Raw genomic sequence first — 21157 nt, forward strand, 5'->3', positions numbered from 1 at the left:
ACCTCACAGACAGTGATAATAGCGTATTCAGGTATTAAAAATATGCTGGTATTCTTACAGTACCGTCATATTCTCACACTCCACAGACAGTGACAGCGTATTCAGGTTCATGATATGTTGAAGTCTGCAGCATAGAAAAAACCAGTGTATGATGGTTTTAGAAGAATAACACAAAAGCCTTGCATATATATATAGTTCTTGCTAATCATAGTTAAATAACAGATAAAGCAAAACATATAATAAGTTCAACACTTTGCATTTGTTTCCTCGTTGAGTGTCACGCTAATCAATTGGATTGGGTTGACTATACCTAATTAAGTTGCAGACCCACCTTAAATCCTGAATTATTTATTTTTTTAGTTGATTTGTGTGTTGCTTCCGCATGTATTTATGAAAATGCTAGCGACCAACCCCTCTTTAAAAATCGAAAGATCGCGTGTTTGGTTGTGCGCATGGCTTATCGTTCTTTCGGCTAAAAGAGAATTCACGTCACATCACGGGTTAAATACACTAATCTCAATTAAGATTAATAAAATATGATTATACATTCATTACGTCTATTTTAATCATTTTAACAAGACAAGACTCATTAGAATAGTCTAATCAAAATTATCGTGATTCTAAAATCAAAACTTGACCATTCGGATTGAAGGTAACTAACTTGAACGTAGAGTGCCTTTACTCAGACATTCAGAAAAGAAAAACATTGGAGAAATTCGATGAGAGATGTAAGTTTAACCTGTAATAATCACTTTAACTTGTAAGAACCACAATAGTAAAGGAAAATAATGGTGTATAACTGGGATCATAAAACATGTTTGAAATTTTATGAATTATTGAAGGGTGAAGACAAAAAGAGGGTGAAGAACTTGAATTTATGCAGTACAAATTTATTTTGAGAACCCCACAGGCAGACCAAACCAAATTAGGACCAGTTATCATTAACTCTTCTACTGTGTTGTGATGTGCACACACACTCCATTCATTTCTCAGCATATCTAAAGCAAAACAAAACCACTTCTCACTTATTATCTCTTACGTGACTTTCCTTTCCTTGCCTCAAAGTCAGTTGGAATCTGGGATCCATGACAAACAAAATCAGACAAGCTCTTCCAACTATTTCGGATGCCCTCACCAAGAACAAGACCAAAACCACACTCTTGTTCGCTCTTGCTGCCACTCTCTTTATCGCCCTCGCTGTCGTCGCCGGAGTCAGCTCTCGCAAGAACTCCGCCCACAATGCCTCCTCCACTTCGTCACATGCCATCATCAAAAGTGCCTGCAGCAGCACCTTGTACCCGGAGTTGTGCCTCTCAAGCATAGCCTCTGAACCCGGCAAAGCCGACAAAGTTTCCACCCACAAGAACGTGATAGAGCAGTCGCTGAACATAACCGTTGGAATCGTTGAGCGGAATTACTTCACCGTGGAGAAGCTCTTACGCAAAAAGGGCCTTACCAAGAGGCAGAAAACGGCCCTCCACGATTGCTTGGAAACCATTGACGAGACCCTCGACGAGCTCCACAAGGCCATAGATGAACTCAAAGAGTACCCCTCCAAGAAGTCTCTGTCGCACCACGCCGAGGATCTCAAAACTCTCATGAGTTCGGCCATAACCAACCAAGAGACTTGCCTCGACGGCTTCTCTCACGACCAGGCCGACAAGAGACTGAGGCAGCATCTCCAGGCAGGGCAAGTGCACGCAGAGCACTTGTGCAGCAACGCATTGGCCATGACAAAGAACCTCACTGACAACGACATGGCCATGGCCATGTCCAACAACGTCGAAAACGAGCGCAGGAAAACCATGGAGGACCCCCATGAAATCGTGTGGCCCCACTGGATTTCCGCCGCCGACCGCCGCCTTCTGCAGACGGGTACGGTCAAACCTGACGTGGTGGTGGCTGCGGACGGCAGCGGGAACTTCAGGACGGTGTCGGCTGCGGTGGCTGCGGCTCCTGAGAAGAGTAGCAAGAGATACGTGATCAGGATCAAAGCGGGTGTGTACAGGGAAAACGTGGATGTGTCGAAGAAGAAGACCAACATAATGTTCCTCGGCGATGGAAGAACCAACACCATCATCACAGCTAGTAGAAACGTGGTTGATGGCAGCACCACCTTCAATTCTGCCACAGTAGGTCAGTTCCTTAATTACTCTTCTTCTTTTTAGTTCCCTCTTTTCTAACATGCTTCATTGCTTATACCTTCAGACATTATCATTATTATTATCCAAATCGCTTGTTTTTGGCCTTTGAATCATATTGTGCTTGGTCCCCAAACCGACCTTAACATTTCTAAACTAATGATTATTTTAAGGATGCTTTTTATTCTAAAGTTAAAGGTGCATTTTTCCATTATATCAAGTTCAAACACTTGATAGAGACAATGTCTGTCATTTGAAGGAAATGGGTGTACTAATGGAGAAATAAAGCATTAAAAATTAGTAACTTTCAAACCATTTAAACAGAATCACGACACAAATAAGCAGGCTGTCCCACCAATTAAGCATAGATCTAGGAAGTGAAAAATGAATTCTTTCTTCTCTGACTTGTTCTGCATCATTATTTGGGTCAGCAAATTTAGGTGTGACTTTAAAGTGTTACAACCATTGACGATACCTTTAACAATGACAACCATAAATTCTGAAAACAGTTTGAGAGAAGCACACATGGTGACTAGTGTCTTCATTTGATTCAATCTTAACCATTATTTTTGAAGAAAACGTAGCTTTATCTGATTAGACCCTAAAATTGAACTTAAAATAGTTGCAATATATATAAATAAAGAGAGATATTTAATTTAACAAGTGGTTGGTTTGCAAGTGCAGTGGTGGTGGGTGAAAGATTCCTGGGAAGAGACATAACCTTCCAAAACACAGCCGGTCCCTCAAAGCACCAAGCGGTTGCCCTGAGAGTTGGAGCTGACCTCTCAGCATTCTACAGGTGCGACTTTCTTGCATACCAAGACACCCTTTACGTCCACAGCAACCGCCAATTCTTCAGCAACTGCTACATAGCAGGCTCCGTCGACTTCATATTCGGCAACTCTGCAGCCGTCATTCAGAACTCCGACATCCACGCAAGGCGTCCCAATCCTGGGCAGAAGAACATGGTGACCGCTCAGGGCCGCGTTGACCCCAACCAGAACACGGGCATTGTGATTCAGAAAAGCAGGATTGGTGCGACGAAGGACTTGGAATCTGTGAAGAAGAGCTTCCCCACGTTTCTGGGGAGGCCATGGAAGCAGTACTCTCGTACTGTGATCATGCAGTCAAGCATAAGTGATGTGATTGACCCTGCTGGGTGGCACGTGTGGGATGGGAACTTCGCTTTGAATACGTTGTTCTACGGGGAGTATCAGAACACTGGGCCTGGTGCTGCAACCTCAAGAAGGGTCACTTGGAAAGGGTTTAAGGTCATCACCAGTGCAGCTGAGGCCCAGAGTTTCACTCCTGCAAATTTCATTGCGGGTTCAAGCTGGTTGCCCTCCACTGGTTTTCCATTCTCTCTTGGCCTCTAGTTTTTCTTCTTCTATTCTCATCTCTTAGATATAGTTTCTTTGAGTTGTTGAGCTCAGGTCAAACACTTGCTAGTAAATAAGTGTCTTCTCAACTCAAGCTTCCCTCTTCCCTTTGCTTGTATTAATTAGTAGTAATTATATGTTGGACTTTGGATTAGTCACTAAAGCTCCTCTCTTTTCATCATTAAATTAACAGGGTAGGATGTAATTAAGGGAAAAGATTGCATCTGTCAATGCTAGTATCCGTAATAGGTGAAGTTCAACTAAAAACAACTGAACCTATAATCTAGATTATAGTACCACTTACACGAAAATACGTAAATTACGTCTTTTATAATTGTTTTACGAGTGTCCGTGTTGGACGTGTCATTACAATTTACGTATTAGTTATGAGAGCCATTGAAGACGAGGAAAATCTTTTGTAAAAGGATAGGGAAACAAATGTTTTCAAGAGTAAACTCCGTGCAATGACAAGGGATCAGTGTTATATTATGTTTGGTGATGAATGTTATTGGAGGGGAAGCAACCACATGATTTGTGGCCTAAAACTAGAGGGTTATACTGGTTCTTAATCTTTTGTTCTTGTTCAGTGGTCTTCTGGATTTGCTCCAAGTGCTGCTGTCTGGCTGCTGCTTTCGACTCCTCAGCTTTTCTGTGAACCACTGCCATCTTCTTCATCAACTTCTCTTCCAGGGATGATCTCATCTTTTGAATTTTCACCTAAACAATTGTTTCAACAACATTTCTTAGTTTCGTTGCTTCTTAACCTTCTTTTAAGTTAACAAATTACTAGGTAATGTGTATATTTTATTTCATACAGGTTTAGGTAGACCACACCACCCTGCACGTTTAATACTGAATTAATTTCACAAGAATCCTGAGAACTAGTGTGTACAGTGTTTTGTTAAATGAATCATTTTGGGTTACTATTATTCATGAACATAGAAGTTGGTCAAGATCATGTTGCATGCCAAAAACCAAAAAACTAGGAAGGATAATTTGTACCTAAGCTTACTATTATTTACGATGCAAAAAAACATGAACAAGAAAGTGGAGGAGCCAATGGACCAACAATAGGAAAATTTCCTTTTCATGTTGAATTAATCTAAGCTCAAATAATCTCCTGATTTGATAAATTACAGTCACTGTGCTGAAAGCCTAAATTATTTTATTTTAGGAGAATAAGAGACTTAAGCTTAAATGATTTGGTCATCATAACTCCTCAGAAAAGATCATTAATGAAGTACCTCAAGCTTCCTTGATTGTGCTTCTACTTTAGCACTATGGAGGTCTAACCAAGCTTGAATTTTGGCTTCTTCTCTATGATACCTGCAACACATTACAATTTAGTCTTTCCATACAGGCATACACTGATACAACATCAGATGAAACTACAATGTTTGACTACTGTAAGGTTTATTTACCTGAGACAAGAGTTGGTCTTTTCTTCTTGTTCCCACGTGCTGTCTGAATCAGCTTTCTGGCTAGCATCATGTCTCAAGCTCTTTGATATTTCCTCTTCCTCCTCTTCTCTTGAGCTCCAGTGTGATGTGACCGAATTATACTGTGTTCCTACTTGCAATTTAGCAAAATGGCACTCCTCCAGCCGAATAATGTCAATGGTGCAGGTTGTGTCATTGTGGTTTGTCAAGGACAATGGTCCTGACTTACTTGCAGGAGTGTTATGGCGGGCAGGAGATGAACTCTTGAATGGGGTGTGGCATCTTGAAGTTGTGCAACTTCCAAGAGGCGTCATCTCCGTCCCAACATCCTTACAAACCACTTCCTTGCAAGCATCTTTCACTACCTCTGCAACTGGGTCTCCAAACAAAAACCCTTCACCAGTTGGCTCTGAATATTGCAAATTTGGGAAAATGGGCACAGTGTTGTCCGTGAACTTATCTGCATTGCAAATCCTATCAGAATCGGCAGCATTAAAAAAATCATGAAATGTAATAATTCTAAAACAAGTTTTACACAAGATTATTATCGTGGAATGCGAATAAGCAGAAGTTTGAAAGAGTAGTAAAGAGAAAGGAGAAGAGAGAGAGGATGATAATGATGAACATAAAGGTTGGTTGAAAATAACAAAGGCATGTGGAACAAGAGCAAAGTTGAGAAGGAACGATGCTGATAGCACCTTTTAGCACAGTGTGCGTGGAGGATGAGATCCCATTAGAAGCATTGAGTGTGTGATGGTGGGAGGTGATGAGCCATTTCTGTGCATCGTCCCATTTGGAAGGGAAGGTCTTTCTTGAAAGATTGGCAACAGTGTTGAAGCTGAAAATGGGCCTGGTGGCAGCAGGGATAGAGGGAGGGTCTAGCCTCCTGTGTGTGGTAGAGCAGCGTCCTTCTCCTACGTTGGCTGAAACCTCTCTGCTATCTGAGTTACCGTTGTTTGGCATTGGAAAGGAGCTGAGTTAACAAAGTGAGATTGAGGTTGTTGGTTGTAGCATTAGCATAAAGAAATGTTTTCTTACATAATGGATTAAGAAGAGCTTAATGGGGTAACTGAGTGGAGTGGGAGAAAAAGGGAGTCTAGTGTGACTAGTGCCTAAGCCTATTCTGTGTTGTCTGAGCTTGGGTTATGCCAAGAGTGTGAGTGGTGGAGAGTCAGAGAGAGGAACAGCATGCTGAACTGAACAAGGAAAAGGCACTGTTGAGTTGACTAGATAGATTGGAACTTGGAAGAAGCATCACTGATTTTCATCTCATTTCATCAAACACTGTTAGTGCTTCATCAAAAGAAGAGGGAGCTTCAGAATTGGCCACTGTCATACACTATTACCTCACTCACCCTGCACGCTTTACTTTCCCTAATGCTACATCAAATTCAACCCAACAACATTATTTATGGACACTTATTATCACCCATTTTGGTACCAAGACAAAAAAGCTGAAACTTACTATGTAAGTGCTATCAAAAGTCATAAACATACTACATTCTATTGAGTTCAGGTATTCTATATGCAGATTCTTCATATATAAATTATTCTCACTATCTATTTGCTCTTATTTAAGTATTATTATTATTTTCTGTTTTTCTTTCTATGTTTAAACACCCATTTACATGATTTTTAATAGGATAATCATATATTAACTGTAAAAATATACACTTTATACTTTAATAAATTAATATTTTATTCATTTTTATTTTATTTTTAATTTAAAATATTATTATATTATTATAAAAACCGTGTGAAATGTATCTATTTTACTGTTCACGGTGTAAAAATAAACTTTTCTCTTTTTAATATCGATATTAACCTTTTACGCCAAGGATAATTGAATGACGTTGGTTAGCTTTGTTTTTAACCTTTCTTTGGTTCAAATAAAATATTTTATATTATGAAGGATTAACATAATAATAACGTGATTTAGACTTTTATATATGAGAAATTATTGATAGAGTATTTTAGCAGGTTAAGGTGACACGTGAGCCTTGAATAAACAAAAATAATTTATATTGTATTCAGAGTACTTTTAAGTGAAGCTAAGAACCCACCACAGTTTATATTCCATATAACACTTATTTTGCTCCTTCGAAAAATATTCTCTTTCAATTTGGTGGTGTTTTAATTCTTTTAAATAATAACTTAAATTGATTTTTTTTCCTTCAAATTTACAGAAATTTCTATTTTGTTTTGAGCATTTATTTTATACAAGAGCCTATTACAAACAAAGTCATCAAGGAAATAACATAAGAAGTTACGAATGAAGTATAAAGTATACTGGAAAATAAGAGAAGATGAATGAAGAAAAAACACTAAAATAACAGTGAATAATTAAGTTGAATAACCAAAATAATCATTGTGGCATATAAACAAGAACATCAACTTTAATAATATCCTCGTGCAGGATTAGAATAAAGGAATATAAAACTTTTAAAATATTTTTAAATTTTAAAACTTTTAGAATGTTCCTGTAAGTTACACTTTCGATAACCAAACTAATTATTTAGTCAAATATGTTTAAAAATAGTTAAGTTTGATTTATACACGAAAGATGGTATCTAGTAATATGCACAAAATGTAGATACTTATGCTCCATTGGGTGAATTTAATAAAAGCAAGATGATACCTTAAACACAACGAAATTCAAAGGTACTGCAATTTATAGTTAATTTTAATTTGATAAAATTTTGATGAAGTTAGAAATTGAATGACTGAATTGGTTTGGTGTGACGTGACGTTTTTATATTTAGTGAAATCATGGTTGAAGATGGTAACCAAAATTTTTGAAAAATGTTTGAATTAGAAAGACTCTTTATTAAAAACATTGGTTGAAAAACAATGTAAATAATATTTATATCTTTACTGACATGAATTTCATGACCGAATGGTCGGAACATCAACTAATTCTTTTAATTCTAATTCAAACACAGTTAGTAAAAATATAATTAATTAAGTCAATTTAGTTGTAAATAATGATTAAGATATTATTGAATTTTTTCTTGAATTTAACGAACAAACCATAAGAATTGATGTTTAGAGAAGATCCAACATTAAAGATAATTTTTCTATCTCAACCTACCTGTATATTGTACTCAGACTAACTTGATTGTTGAAGTGTCTTTGTAGATTTTTCACTCATCTTAATAAAAAGAAGAACCAATCAGAGATCACCGAATCCGAATCCGAACATAAAATGAGTCATTAAACCAACCTTGTAAAATCAATATTAAATAAAATTGAAGAGTTAATTTGAGTATGGAAATTGTGAAGTGTTATTATGGAGGAAGAGCAGGAGATAGTGAAATGGTGAATGGACGAAGCAACAAAATGAATGATAAGCCATGAAGGTGATGAACTGTGAAGCTAGTTTGGCCCTACATTACTATTTTATATTATAACATTTTATCATGATAAGACACACCCCACCAATAATTCAATTTATAACATTTTATAATAATAATATATATAACCAATGCTTAATCATATCATTGCGTTACTATATAGGCACCACTTTTATTCTTCTTCTGGGACAATCACATTCATGGCTGCTACCTCTTTTTCTATTTCCTCAATTCAAATCCCTATTTACAAATATGGATCATTTCTCAACAAAAAATTCATCTCCAAATCAACCTATGTCCCACCCAAAAGGGCATCATCATCATCATCGGTTCTCAGAATCACAGCATCCATGAAGAACAAGGTTTGATGTTTTCAATGATGTTTTTTGTTTTCTCTGAGCACTGTGTTAATTAATGTGTATTCTGTTAAACAGGTTTATGAAGATCGTTCTGAGGGCATAGTGTGCTACCAAGATGAGCGAGGAGAAATCATTTGCGAAGGGTATGATGAAGGACCTTGTTTTCAAAGAAATCATCCAAGGTAAACCCAATTACTAAATCACACCTTTTCTTACTCCAATTTTTACTGCTTTTAATTCTCATATGCATGCCTTCACCAGAGAGGCTCAAATCACCAATCTTCTTCTTCGACAAAGTTGGCTTCAGATTGTTAAAGGAGACAAGAACTCCAACGATGCTGCTTCTGAAGAAGGACTTCTGAAAAAGGACTTCAACTGTAATGGCTTTAACTCACTATGCTGATTCATTACCTTATGAGATCTCATAAGGCATGAACAAAGGTATCTAGACTTTGTATGAAAAAGGCATGAACATGAGAAACAAGAAAAGATGGTACTTGTAACTTTGAAGGCTTCATAATGCAATGCCACCTTTACTTAATTGGCTCTCCTTTTCGTGTAGATTATGAGTTCATAATTTGTCTCCATGTCGTTGTATTCTAAAAGAACAACTTGGTTGTCTGATGATGATAAAGACAATTTGTAAGAAGCAGAAGAAGACAGCCATGTTTGAGCAAAGCTCTGTTAGCTACTGATTAAATAAAACACACTTTCAAGTCAGATCTCACCCCCATAATAGGGATAAGATAAGCACATCAGTGGCTAACATTAAAAGTTATTTTCTTATTAATGGCAGAGATTACTAATTTTGTCCTTATTAATTTAAAAAAGAGTGTATGATTAACAGATAGATAAGTATGTTTTGGTAAGAACTTAGATATCTATCATCATGGGGCTTCTTGTATGATGATGGTTGATGATGAGGAACAAATCCACCACTATTTTGTTGCCATCAGAATCAGGAGAATTTGAATCATCTGCTACCATGAAACAAGTACCAAAATGCTGGATTCTTAATAAGAGTGGGGTTTTTATGTTTGCATTTATCACTACATTTATTAAGTTTTAATCAAATTTATTTTAACTCTCTCTCAATTTCTTCAACTATTCAAAACTTTACCTCATGTCTTATTTAAAATCTGCCCAAAAACCCTATTTAAAATTTAGTTTCTTAGTCTATTTATGAAGAAAAAAATCCCTAAATCGATTAATAGGTTAGATAATAACTAAAAAAATGTCTTATTAAAAAGAAAACACTCTAATAAGATAATAACTAAAAGACAAATATTATTTTTTGAGGTGAAAGCTATCTTATTTACAAAGTTTAACTTCACACCCCTGTTTGTTTGTGTATATCCATCCTTGCTGATAAAAAAAATAATAAAAATCCTTGTTGCTCTTCTTCTTCTTTTCCTTTGCCTTTTTATATTTAAGCATTACAAATAAATAACTAAAAAAAGTGAGAATAATAAGTTATATATATATAAACATTTCTTTATACAATTTTTATTCTATCTTTTAATATCTCATACATCAAATAAATAAAGAAGAGAAATTAAAATATATTTCTAAGAAAAAAATTATCTTTATAAATCTTTAATTAGGACTTTTTATTTTATTTTAAGAAATAGAAAACATGTAGCCTTTTTGTGCATAGGGTGTGTTAAATTAATTTTCTTTTATAATCTTAGGTTTAATTTTGCACAAAATATACCAACCAAGTTCATTTTTGTATATGATATGCATTACGTTAATTTAGTTTTTGTGTACAATATAGAAAACCAAATTTGGCGTATTAAATTTATTTTTGCTCATATATTGAAACTTTAAACATAAAAAATTATTTAACTTGTTATTGATTAACAGAGGTTAGTTAAGTTAATTTAATTTTTTCATTTAAATTAAAAAAGTAAATTTCAATACTTTAGTGATTATTTTTCAAATATTTTTTTAAAATGCAAAAGCTGAGTCATTGTTATTTATTTGATAAGAGGAGGGAGAGAGTGAGAAGGAAAATGGTGGTGATAAATGCAAATTGAATTTGGGAATTACGAAACCCTAGTCTTAAGTGTTGTTTAACCCCAACACAACACAGGGTATCTATTCTTGTCTGAATCGAATCGAATCGAATCGAATTTGTTGCGTTGCAGTGGAAAGGGAAGATCAAAGATGTGGTGGAGATCAGCATCATTCATCATGGACAGGCAGCAGAACGAGGCTGCGCTCAAGGGAGACACCGTAGCTCCTACAGACTCCTCAATATCAAACCCTAACCCTAACCCTAACCCTATGACCTCTGCATACTATGAGACCAGAGCAGCACACCACGGCGTTGTCACCAGCGACTGGCTGGCCCAGGCTCAGGCCGCCATTGGGCCGGACCCTGATCCTCTACCTCAACTCAGGCCTGATCCTGACAAGCCGTTCAGCGTCATCAACGAGTTTAATAGCTGGCGGAAACAGCCCCATTTGGCGGAGGCTGTCGCCGCCATTCGCGCCTTGGCCGCCGTCATACGGTCCAGCCAGGCTACCACCATGATGCAGCTGGAAATCGAGCTGAAGAAGGCCTCCGATTCTCTCAAGGTACTCTCGAGTCACTGACTTTAACTTTATTATCTGTTCCTTCATTGATTTCAGCACTCTTTGTTGCGTTATAGTCGTGGGATGCGACCTCTATCTCTTTGACAGCGGGCTGTGATCTCTTTATGCGATATGTCACTCGGACTTCTGCTTTAGAATACGAAGACCTCAATTCCGCTAAATCTCGCTTGATTGAGCGTGCGGAGAAGTTCGGCGAAATCTCCTACAAGGCAACTTCCTCATTCCTTTCCACTCTCTCTGCCCTGCACTCTAATTTCCCCTTTTTCATTTTCTCACATTTCTGCCCAAATTCATTTTTTCATCTGCAGGCCCGCAAAGTTATTGCAATGTTGAGTCAGGATTTTATATTTGATGGTTGTACAATTTTGGTTCATGGCTTTTCCAGAGTTGTCTTTGAAGTCCTCAAACTGGCAGCACAAAACAAAAAATTATTTCGGGTCTTCTGCACAGGTTTTTTTTTTGCCCTCTTACCTTACTTGTATATATATGTGTGTGTATATTATAGGGGCGCATTATTTCAGAGTTGTAAAAGATGGCTCATATTCATATTTAGTTCCAAAATTCAAATAACACAATTGAGCAACTTTGTAAATTTTTTAAACTTTGTTATTTTGTTAGCATATTTTTCAGTCATCTTTTGTCTGAAAGCCCTGGGAGGAATCAAGGGATCCTATTTGACTTCACTTGGTCAGTATCTTAGCCAGCCTATGGGTCAGATGTTTTCGGAGAGAGGCTCAACAACCCACTACGTCCCTATCCCTCTCCCCAGTACTTAGGAAACTGTCGTCTGATATCTCAAGGAGTGTAACTTTAACCTATGGGTCAGATGTTTTCAGAAAGAGGAGTCTCTGATGATGAATGGGGCAACAATCCACTACGTCCTTGTTCCCACTACTAAGGAAACTGTCATCTAACGTTGCCCTAATACCTGAAATGTATGGGACTAACATTTGAGATCCTAGGCATGACGCAAAATAACGGACTCCAGCTCAAGTAAATTGGACTGGGTTTGTTAGCTTTGGTAGGATAAATAGAGGAGGGTTGGCAGGTCTTAGGCAATCAGATAACAAAAAGGCAAAACACACATAATTCGAATGTTGTGATTTAGGTCACCTTCAGCTAAAAGTAATTTTTTTCTGGAACAGTTTCAATTTTTTGTCGACATAATTTCCATTTATGAATCCCATTTTATACTCGTGGTGTGTATATCTTTGGCATCTTCTTCATTGTGATCTGGACTTCAGCTTCGTGTCTATTAATTTGTAGAGGGAAGACCAGATCGAACAGGATTGCGGTTGTCCAATGAGCTGGCCAAGCTTGATGTTCCTGTGAAACTACTAATAGATTCTGCTGTGGCATATACTATGGATGAGGTGGACATGGTTTTTGTAGGTGCAGATGGAGTTGTGGAAAGTGGGGGCATAATCAACATGATGGGGACCTACCAAATTGCACTGGTTGCACACGGTATGAATAAACCAGTTTATGTCGCTGCTGAAAGCTACAAGGTATATTTGCAATTTGCTGCGTTGGACTTTGTTAGCTTGCACTCATCTTTTTTGGAAGGTTGCTTTAATTCGGAATTTGTTTGTAGTGAATGTCTTGTTTATGTTTTTCTGCAGTTTGCTCGTCTCTACCCTCTTGACCAAAAGGATTTAGCCCCTGCTTTACGCCCTATTGATTTCGGTGTACCTATTCCTTCCAAGGTTGAAGTTGAAAGGTCCGCGCGGGACTACACCCCTCCTCAATACCTGACTCTGCTTTTCACAGATTTAGGTGTTCTTACTCCATCTGTTGTCAGTGATGAGCTGATCCAGCTATACTTATAGTAATCCATGTATATCTATATCTTCTTTTTTAGTATTCTTTACAAATCTTGGCTTCAATTCAAGATCATGTATTTTACATGAAACAATTTTGTGACATAAACTTTCAATTAATTTGGGGTGGCTTTTAGTATCAGGGCATTGTGCGTATCTATGTAGCAACACGTAATCTCTTCATTCTTTGACTGATTTCGAAGCATAAAGCGAGTTATGCCTGTGGGAGGAACAGAACTGCATTCCGTATCTGTGTAGCAACACCGAATTAGCTCAGTCTTTGATTGAATTTCAAAGCATAACGCGAGTTCTGTCAGTGAGAGGAATAGAACTGCATTCCGTTTTTGGTTAAATGTCCTTTTGGAACTTCGTAAATAATGACATTTTAAAACAGTCTGTGAAGTGTTATACCCGTGTTATTCTGTTCTGATTTTCAGAGGATGGTGAAACTTCTGTCGTGATTCTTAATGCCTTTTATTTTATAAACATTTTATAGTTAATATTACCACGTCATTATTCGCAACACCTATTATTTATCGCGCACATGATGGCCCAACCCTTTGCGAATTGATATTGTTGCAAGTACCATGGTTTTCAAGATTAATGATTATGGTTCATGGATTAGTTTTAAGAGATTGCTGACTTTTAGGAAGTAAACTATATTTTTTATTTTCAGGGTAATATGTTTAATTTTTTAAAATATTTTTAATTAAAATCTTAAATAAATTACGCAACTTTAAAGAAAAACGGAACATTGTTAAATTGAATTGATATCTAATGTAGATGTAGATTCTAGTGGAATCTCGTGAAAATTCTAGGGTGTTGATTATATTAAAAGATTGTGTAAAGTGGACTTGGATGACCTTCACTAAGCACAATCATGAATGATATAAAAGCAATAATACGACTTTTGAGTTTAAGAAAAACCAAAAAGAAAAAAAAAGAAAAATTAAAATACTGTGGAGAAAAGTGAAACATTGTTGATAGTTAATAAATGAGGGAATTGTGGCAACACATGTTTTGTGTATCTGTGAATGTTTTGTCAGTGTCTTGGTGAATTTGATAGACATTATTATAAGGTAGCCACATACAGTAGGTCCTACTGCTTCAGTGGTGTTCACCTGAGAGAGAAAGAGAGAGAGAGAAGCATCATTCACTTCACTTGAGCTGAATCTCATTCATTCTCCATGGTTTCTCCCTCTCATCTCAGCACCATCATTCTGGTTTTGGTGTTGGTGTTGGTGACAACCTCAGCTTGGGAAGAAGAAGAGAAGAAAACATTCATAGTGCAAGTGCAGCACGATGCGAAGCCTTCCATCTTCCCCACGCACAGGCACTGGTACGAATCATCCCTGGGAGAGGCCACCTCTATAATCCACACCTACCAAACAGTTTTCCACGGATTCTCTGCAACTCTCTCAGCCGCGGAGGTGGCCAACCTCGACTCACTCTCACACGTCATAGCCCTCATACCCGAGCAGGTGCGCCAACTCCACACCACGCGCTCCCCTCACTTCCTCGGCCTCAACACCGCCGACAGAGCCGGCTTACTAAAGGAAACCGATTTCGGCTCCGATCTCGTCATCGGACTTATTGACACCGGCATTTCACCCGAAAGCCAGAGCTTCAACGACCGCGATCTGGGCCTCCCTCCCCCCAACTGGAAGGGTCAATGCGTCGCCGGGAAAGGCTTTCCCCCCACCTCCTGTAACCGCAAGCTTATCGGAGCCCGCTACTTCTGCGGCGGTTACGAAGCCTCCAATGGCAAAATGAACGAAACACTCGAGTACCGTTCTCCAGTAGACTCCGACGGTCACGGCACCCACACCGCCTCCATCGCCGCCGGCAGGTACGTGTTTCCGGCCTCCACCATGGGCTACGCCAAGGGAATGGCCGCTGGGATGGCTCCGAAGGCTCGCCTCGCCGTCTACAAGGTCTGCTGGAAAGGCGGCTGCTACGACTCCGACATCCTGGCCGCATTCGACGCCGCTGTGGCCGACGGCGTGGACGTCGTGTCTCTGAGCGTGGGGGGCGTGGTGGTGCCCTACCACCTGGACATCATCGCTGTGGGGGCCTTCGGAGCCTCGGAGGCGGGTGTGTTCGTGTCTGCCTCGGCGGGGAACGGCGGTCCCGGCGGGCTGACGGTGACGAATGTGGCACCGTGGATGACGAGTGTGGGGGCGGGAAGCATAGACAGAGATTTCCCGGCGGATGTTATTCTGGGGAACGGAAAGGTGATTGATGGAGTGAGTGTGTACGATGGGCCGGGTCTGAGTCCGGGTCGGTTGTACCAACTGGTGTATGCTGGGTCTGACGGTTACTCTTCCTCTCTTTGTTTAGAAGATTCCTTGGATCCTAAGTCTGTGAGAGGTAAGATTGTTGTCTGTGATAGAGGCGTCATTTCAAGGCCTGCAAAAGGCCAAGTCGTTAAGAATGCCGGTGGAGTTGCCATGATTTTGACCAATGGACCCTTCGACGGAGAAGGTCTCGTGGCTGACTGCCACGTCCTCCCGGCAACCTCTGTCGGTGCCGCCGGGGGCGACCAAATTCGGAAATACATCTCTTTGGCCTCCCAGTTACGCTCGCCCCCCACCGCCACCATCTTATTCAAGGGCACCAGGCTTGGGGTTAAGCCGGCGCCAAAGGTGGCATCTTTCTCCGCCAGAGGGCCTAATCCAGTCTCCCCTGAGATTTTGAAGCCCGATGTGATTGCTCCTGGATTGAACATTCTTGCGGCTTGGCCCACCACCATCCCCCCTTCTTCCCTTCCTTCCGACCACCGTACCACTGACTTCAACATTCTCTCCGGCACCTCTATGGCCTGCCCTCACGTCTCTGGTTTGGCTGCTCTTTTGAAAGCGGCGCACCCTGACTGGAGTCCCGCCGCCATAAGATCTGCTCTCATCACCACCGCTTACACTCTCGACAATGGCGGAGGGACCCTGTTGGACGAGTCCACTGGGAATGTCTCTTCCGTCTTCGATTATGGGGCTGGCCACGTTCACCCGGAGAACGCCCTCAACCCCGGCCTTGTCTTTGACATCTCTACCTACGACTATGTCGATTTCCTCTGCAATTCCAACTACACCGCCCACAATATACGAGTTATCACCAGAAAGGCTGCAGATTGCAGCGGGGCAAAGAGGGCCGGTCACGCTGCCAATCTCAACTACCCCTCTTTATCTGCGGTCTTTCAACAGTATGGAAAGGAAGGCACGCGCATGTCCACACACTTCATCAGAACTGTCACCAACGTTGGAGACCCCAACTCCGTTTACAGGGTCACTGTTGCAGCCCCTGCCGACACCGAGGTCACTGTCGAACCTGACACACTAGCTTTCAGGAGGTTGGGTCAGAAACTGAACTTCCTTGTGAGGGTGCAAACCCGCCAAGTGAAGCTTTCACCTGGGAGTTCCACTGTGAAGACTGGCTCCATAGTTTGGTCTGATTCGAAGCACAGTGTCAGCGCTCCCTTGGTTGTGACCATGCACCAACCTCTTTGATCTATGACTAAAAGTGTTGCTTAGATCCGGGTTTGGTTTGGGGTGGGTGTATAAATTTTGCACTTTTTCCATATTCTTACCTTAGGAATCTGTTTATTCTTAAGTTAGTTGTTATTCCTCAGAAAAACATGTATGTATGTATAATGGTGAAAGCGAAGCTGCTGAGAAGAAGGATGCATGGTAGGAAACAGTGTGTAGGTTTGTAAAATTAAGAATGAATGAATGAATGATGTGTTGTGAGAAGATGAGGAGAATGAGGAAAAGATTGATTTTTGTTGTATGGTTTGGGTTTGATTCTTTAGTTTGATTAGTCAAAGATTTAGCAAGCACATGTGCGCAGACACGGTAATGTTGGATGCATGTGAATCTTTGTAGGCCATGATGCTATTCAGACACTCAAGTAACAATTTCTCTCCCTCATTATCACAAACTGGACATACTCCCATTATTACTTCTTTTTTTGTTTTTTCTCTATTATAATAACACACTTTACTTACTTTTAAAAAGGAAAATTATATTTAAATCCTTTTCAAAATTACCATCATTCATTACCTTCTTATGCATTCAACTTTTACAGACCACTAAGATTCATTTTCATCACCACTGCATCTAATTATGGATTTAGTAAAAGTTAATTATCTACAAAAATTTCATTTTCACTATTTAACAATATATTCACACAATCATTTCTTATGAATTTACTGGATTTGTTAATAATAAATAATTGATTGGAGAGATAAAAAACACATGTTTTTAAATTATTAAGACCAAATATATATTTTGTCTACAATAATTTAATTTTGAACATAGTTATCTCTCTAATTCCGAAGGTGTAAGATGATTTTTAAATTAGTATAGGTACACAAAGAATTTAAAATAAATTTTCCGAAAATATTTCCATATTTCACGTATATAAAAAGTCATTAAAATAAAATCTAGATGTTGCATGTTATGGGTGTATCAAATTAAAATTTTAAAAGACGGTTTCGAAGAATGTTATAATTTATAAGAATTTTTTAAACAACTTTAGATTTCAACTAATTTTTTTTATCAGCGGAATTTAACTAATTTACATTGTAAGAATTAAAAAAATTGAAATGACTTGATGAATTTACAAGATTTGAAAGAATTTATAGGAAATATTCAAAAGATTATAAGACTATAAAAATAATAAGATTTGGATAAAAAGTAACTCAAATACAATTTGTTTTTATATTAATTGATTATGACTACTTGTCCTTGTATTTTAGTCTTTTTATGCATCAATAGTTTTCATTCATGTTTCTTTCAAAAATATAATCAAAATTATGATTTTTGTTATTTGGTAAAATTGAAGATGAAGGTTCATCTATTAGAATTCGACTAAAAATGAATCATAAGAACATTATTCAGAAGAGAGTTATTAAATAGTGTATGTGGACGTCTCTACTGTATTCAATAAAAACCGAAGAAATAATTTATGACTAGCAATGAATATTTTGCCTTTTACTAGAAAAAAAAAACATGAATATTATATTTAAATTATGAAAACATTTAATTGTTATGGGTTGGTTTATTTTTTTATCTCATTTCTGAATTTTGGATCATAGATACTCCGACACTCAATTAAAATTTCGGTATTCAACACTTTATATGATGAAAACGTAGATAATTCTTAAAATTTATATTTATTTATATAATTATCATAAATGGAACCGGATTAAAAAATTACTTTTGAAGTTTTATTTAAATGTAATAAATTATTGTAGGTTAAGTTGATGAGTGAAAGGTGGTGTGAAAAGAGTGTAAAAAGGTGAGTATAAAATGAGAAACGAGGAGTGTGTAACTTAGAAAACGCAAACTTGAAAAGGAAAAGCCTTCATTTGCAGCATTCAACCAAAACCGACTCTTTCTTATTAAATTATTTCATTCATTCATAGCTGTGTTTTGTGTTTCACGGAGCCATGTGTGGAGGAGCTATTATCTCTGACTTCATTCCGGCGGCGGTCACGGCCAGGTCTCGCCGGGTCACCGCCGATTACCTGTGGCTGGATTTGAAGAAGCGGGCATCTCAGGTCATCCACTCCGACGATGACTTCGAGGCTGATTTTAGGAATTTCAAGGACGATTCCGACAGCGACGCCGACCACCAAGTCAAACCCTTTGCTTTCTCCGCCTCTTCTCGTAACTTCTCTCTCCCTTCTTCTCATTTCTCTTTTTCTTTCCCGTTTATTTCGTATGCAAAATTATCACTGTTTACACTTTTTTCTTTATTGATTTTTGGAACATTTGTTAGTTGCTCACCGTGTGATATGAATTTCTGGACCCTCAACTTTAAAGTGAATCTAATTTCTGATTTTCGTTCATGGAGTTCATAGCAGGGAATTTTATTTTCTAGATCTGCTAGAAACTCTTTAATTCGTTACGGATCCCGGGTTGATTTCTGGAATTATTTGTTTTTGGGAGAAATACTTCTTCTTCTTTGAGTGTATGTTTATCCATTTTTCGTACAAGAGTTCACTTACTGATTTTAACTCAAGGATGGCTCTGTGGATTTTGTTGAAATTGATAGATGTTTCATTTTCATCATTTTGTTTTGTTGTTATTACAAGCTGTTCTGTTTCTTGGTAACACCCCACTGCAACTGCTCTTTCTCAGTATATAGAGGGTGGTAACCTCACCTTCATAAAAAATAAATAAACTACTAGAATGGTTTTTGGGAGAATTGGAAAATTTCTTATATGATCCGTGTATGACATTATTATTGTTCTTTTTTTTTGGGAGAATTGGAAAATTTCTTATATGATCCGTGTATGACATTATTATTGTTCTTTTCTTTGTTTAATGGTTCTGAGTGTCTGTTTTCCTCGCCGTGAAATGTGTTGTATTCTTTTCCAATTGTATTAAAGGGCCGGCAGTGAAATCTGTGGCATTCAATGGTGGAGCTGAGAAGTCTGCAAAGAGAAAGAGGAAGAATCAATATAGGGGAATTCGTCAACGTCCTTGGGGGAAATGGGCAGCTGAAATCAGGGATCCAAGAAAGGGCGTTCGTGTCTGGCTTGGAACCTTCAACACTGCTGAAGAAGCTGCTAGAGCTTATGATGCTGAAGCACGGAGGATTCGTGGCAAGAAAGCCAAGGTGAATTTCCCTGAGGAAGCTTCCGTGAAACATTCTAAGGTAAATCAACTGGGAAATCAGAAGACTGTTCAACCCAATGTCCACATGTTCAATGCTGGGAACAATCAGAAGGACCTTTGTTGTCCTATGGATCTGGTGGAACAGAAACCCCTAGTTAACCAGTTTGCTGACATGGGTTCCTTCTCTAGCAGTGGAAATGGGCTCAGATCTCTTTCTTCGACTGATGATGTCACCCTTTACTTCAGTTCAGATCAGGGGAGTAATTCATTTGATTATGCAGATCTTGGGTGGAGTGAACAGGCCCCCAAAACTCCTGAGATCTCATCCATGCTTTCTGCTCCTTTGGATTGCGATTCTCATTTTGTACAGGAAGCGAACCATCAGACTAATTCTCAGGATGTGGTATCTATGCAAGATGATTCTTCCAAGACACTATCTGAGGAGCTCGTGGATATTGAATCTGAGTTGAAGTTCTTTCAGATGCCTTATCTTGAAGGGAGCTGGGATGATACTTCATTGGAATCCTTGCTATCTTGTGATACAACCCAGGATGGTGGAAACCTGATGAACCTTTGGAGCTTTGATGACATTCCTTCCATGGCTGGCGGAGTTTTCTGAGCAGCTTTTTGTTGGCCTCCTCCCTGTGTATTTAAATAAAGCTGCACATTATTTTTCATTTTCCTTCGCAGTTCATTAATTTTGTTTGTGTTTTTGTTGCATTTATTTCTCCCAAGGACACATACCGGCTTGTGCCTGACAAGAATAGAATGTTATTTCCATTTTTTTTGCTCTCTGGAATGATTGTCATCTCTGTTGAAGATAGAGTTGAAAACAATTAACTCGCTCAGCAGGAGTGAAGTTTATTACATCTTGTTTTTGAATTATGGGACAATATAGTAATTTAGGTGCTATTTGCCCATTCAAAGTCCTTAGTTTTAGCCTTTGGGAATCTCGACTGATGTTGGAGGGTGATTATAATATGATCTGTGACACAGTCTTTGGCTGCTGATGTGTTTTTTCTTACTCATTTGTTTCTCTGCGGTTATATCCTCTTATGAGAAAATTTGAAGAATGAAAAAGTGAACTATGATGAGCAAGTTGCAGAAAATTATAAATACTTGATTGCAATGATTTTGTGTTAGGATGGTATGGAAGAGATGGAAGTTTACCGACCCAAAGTTCTTCCGTACTCCAACTCAATGAAGAGTTCATTGCGTACAAAATGACGTGAATATTCTTGTTACAATCATTATATGATATGATGTACAAATGTGGTGTTATTTAAACAATCATCTCCAATGCCATGACCAGTAACACACTCTCGTATACTGAATAAATTGTAGATGAAATTTAGAGGATATAATGTCAAAAAATATCTTTAACAAAATCTCCCAAAATAGTCTTTCACAAAGGTACTCTTAATCTATCTTTTTAACACATTCTA

The 21157-nt window shown here is 38.4% G+C and overlaps 6 protein-coding genes across 7 annotated transcripts; 5 read left to right on the forward strand and 1 right to left on the reverse strand.

The window, feature by feature from the left end:
• Positions 1 to 823: 823 nt before the first annotated feature.
• Positions 824 to 3683, forward strand: LOC137820871 (pectinesterase). The gene is made up of 2 exons (XM_068625169.1): positions 824 to 2136; positions 2826 to 3683. Exons 1-2 carry the CDS (start codon positions 1086 to 1088, stop codon positions 3515 to 3517), a joined length of 1743 nt encoding a protein of 580 aa, XP_068481270.1. The 5' UTR covers positions 824 to 1085; the 3' UTR covers positions 3518 to 3683.
• Positions 3684 to 3922: 239 nt separating this feature from the next.
• On the reverse strand, positions 3923 to 6230 carry LOC137820872 (uncharacterized). The gene is made up of 4 exons (XM_068625170.2): positions 5658 to 6230; positions 4942 to 5419; positions 4765 to 4846; positions 3923 to 4237 (listed from the first exon to the last, which is right to left on the reverse strand). Exons 1-4 carry the CDS (start codon positions 5920 to 5922, stop codon positions 4007 to 4009), a joined length of 1056 nt encoding a protein of 351 aa, XP_068481271.1. The 5' UTR covers positions 5923 to 6230; the 3' UTR covers positions 3923 to 4006.
• A 2233-nt stretch (positions 6231 to 8463) lies between these two features.
• LOC137822796 (uncharacterized) lies at positions 8464 to 9391 on the forward strand. The gene is made up of 3 exons (XM_068627796.2): positions 8464 to 8674; positions 8747 to 8853; positions 8933 to 9391. Exons 1-3 carry the CDS (start codon positions 8513 to 8515, stop codon positions 9072 to 9074), a joined length of 411 nt encoding a protein of 136 aa, XP_068483897.1. The 5' UTR covers positions 8464 to 8512; the 3' UTR covers positions 9075 to 9391.
• A 1262-nt stretch (positions 9392 to 10653) lies between these two features.
• Positions 10654 to 13234, forward strand: LOC137822795 (uncharacterized). 2 transcript variants are annotated; one of them, XM_068627795.1, is made up of 5 exons: positions 10654 to 11254; positions 11329 to 11481; positions 11581 to 11722; positions 12539 to 12780; positions 12895 to 13234. In XM_068627795.1, the coding sequence occupies exons 1-5, from the start codon at positions 10841 to 10843 to the stop codon at positions 13099 to 13101; spliced, it is 1158 nt and encodes a 385-aa protein (XP_068483896.1). In that variant the 5' UTR covers positions 10654 to 10840; the 3' UTR covers positions 13102 to 13234. The 2 variants fall into 2 exon arrangements, with proteins under 2 accessions (XP_068483896.1, XP_068483895.1); XM_068627794.2 differs by having other exon boundaries at positions 10677 to 11254; positions 11329 to 11722.
• Positions 13235 to 13857: 623 nt separating this feature from the next.
• On the forward strand, positions 13858 to 16875 carry LOC137822794 (subtilisin-like protease SBT1.5). The gene has a single exon (XM_068627793.2). The coding sequence runs from the start codon at positions 14280 to 14282 to the stop codon at positions 16593 to 16595; it is 2316 nt and encodes a 771-aa protein (XP_068483894.1). The 5' UTR covers positions 13858 to 14279; the 3' UTR covers positions 16596 to 16875.
• A 1492-nt stretch (positions 16876 to 18367) lies between these two features.
• On the forward strand, positions 18368 to 20579 carry LOC137820875 (ethylene-responsive transcription factor RAP2-12). Its single transcript, XM_068625172.1, has 2 exons — positions 18368 to 18758; positions 19484 to 20579. Exons 1-2 carry the CDS (start codon positions 18539 to 18541, stop codon positions 20329 to 20331), a joined length of 1068 nt encoding a protein of 355 aa, XP_068481273.1. The 5' UTR covers positions 18368 to 18538; the 3' UTR covers positions 20332 to 20579.
• The last annotated feature ends 578 nt before the right edge of the window (positions 20580 to 21157 follow it).

This window comes from Phaseolus vulgaris, chromosome 9 (genome assembly GCF_051622355.1).
Source record: "Phaseolus vulgaris cultivar YP4 chromosome 9, ASM5162235v1, whole genome shotgun sequence".
Taxonomy (NCBI): domain Eukaryota; kingdom Viridiplantae; phylum Streptophyta; class Magnoliopsida; order Fabales; family Fabaceae; genus Phaseolus; species Phaseolus vulgaris.

Bases quoted from the DNA above. Each gene is read 5' to 3' on its own strand.
- LOC137820871 (XM_068625169.1), top strand. From the start codon at position 1,086: ATGACAAACAAAATCAGACAAGCTCTTCCAACTATTTCGGATGCCCTC. The intron at 2,137-2,825 runs GTCAGTTCCTTA...TTGCAAGTGCAG, and splicing joins CTTCAATTCTGCCACAGTAG to TGGTGGTGGGTGAAAGATTC.
- LOC137820872 (XM_068625170.2), bottom strand. From the start codon at position 5,922: ATGCCAAACAACGGTAACTCAGATAGCAGAGAGGTTTCAGCCAACGTA. The intron at 5,420-5,657 runs GTGCTATCAGCA...TTTGCAATGCAG, and splicing joins CACGCACACTGTGCTAAAAG to ATAAGTTCACGGACAACACT. The intron at 4,238-4,764 runs GTACTTCATTAA...ACAATTGTTTAG, and splicing joins CACAATCAAGGAAGCTTGAG to GTGAAAATTCAAAAGATGAG.
- LOC137822796 (XM_068627796.2), top strand. From the start codon at position 8,513: ATGGCTGCTACCTCTTTTTCTATTTCCTCAATTCAAATCCCTATTTAC. The intron at 8,675-8,746 runs GTTTGATGTTTT...TCTGTTAAACAG, and splicing joins CAGCATCCATGAAGAACAAG to GTTTATGAAGATCGTTCTGA. The intron at 8,854-8,932 runs GTAAACCCAATT...TGCCTTCACCAG, and splicing joins TTTCAAAGAAATCATCCAAG to AGAGGCTCAAATCACCAATC.
- LOC137822795 (XM_068627794.2), top strand. From the start codon at position 10,841: ATGTGGTGGAGATCAGCATCATTCATCATGGACAGGCAGCAGAACGAG. The intron at 11,723-12,538 runs GTTTTTTTTTTG...ATTAATTTGTAG, and splicing joins ATTTCGGGTCTTCTGCACAG to AGGGAAGACCAGATCGAACA. The intron at 12,781-12,894 runs GTATATTTGCAA...GTTTTTCTGCAG, and splicing joins TCGCTGCTGAAAGCTACAAG to TTTGCTCGTCTCTACCCTCT.
- LOC137822794 (XM_068627793.2), top strand. From the start codon at position 14,280: ATGGTTTCTCCCTCTCATCTCAGCACCATCATTCTGGTTTTGGTGTTG.
- LOC137820875 (XM_068625172.1), top strand. From the start codon at position 18,539: ATGTGTGGAGGAGCTATTATCTCTGACTTCATTCCGGCGGCGGTCACG. The intron at 18,759-19,483 runs GTAACTTCTCTC...ATTGTATTAAAG, and splicing joins TGCTTTCTCCGCCTCTTCTC to GGCCGGCAGTGAAATCTGTG.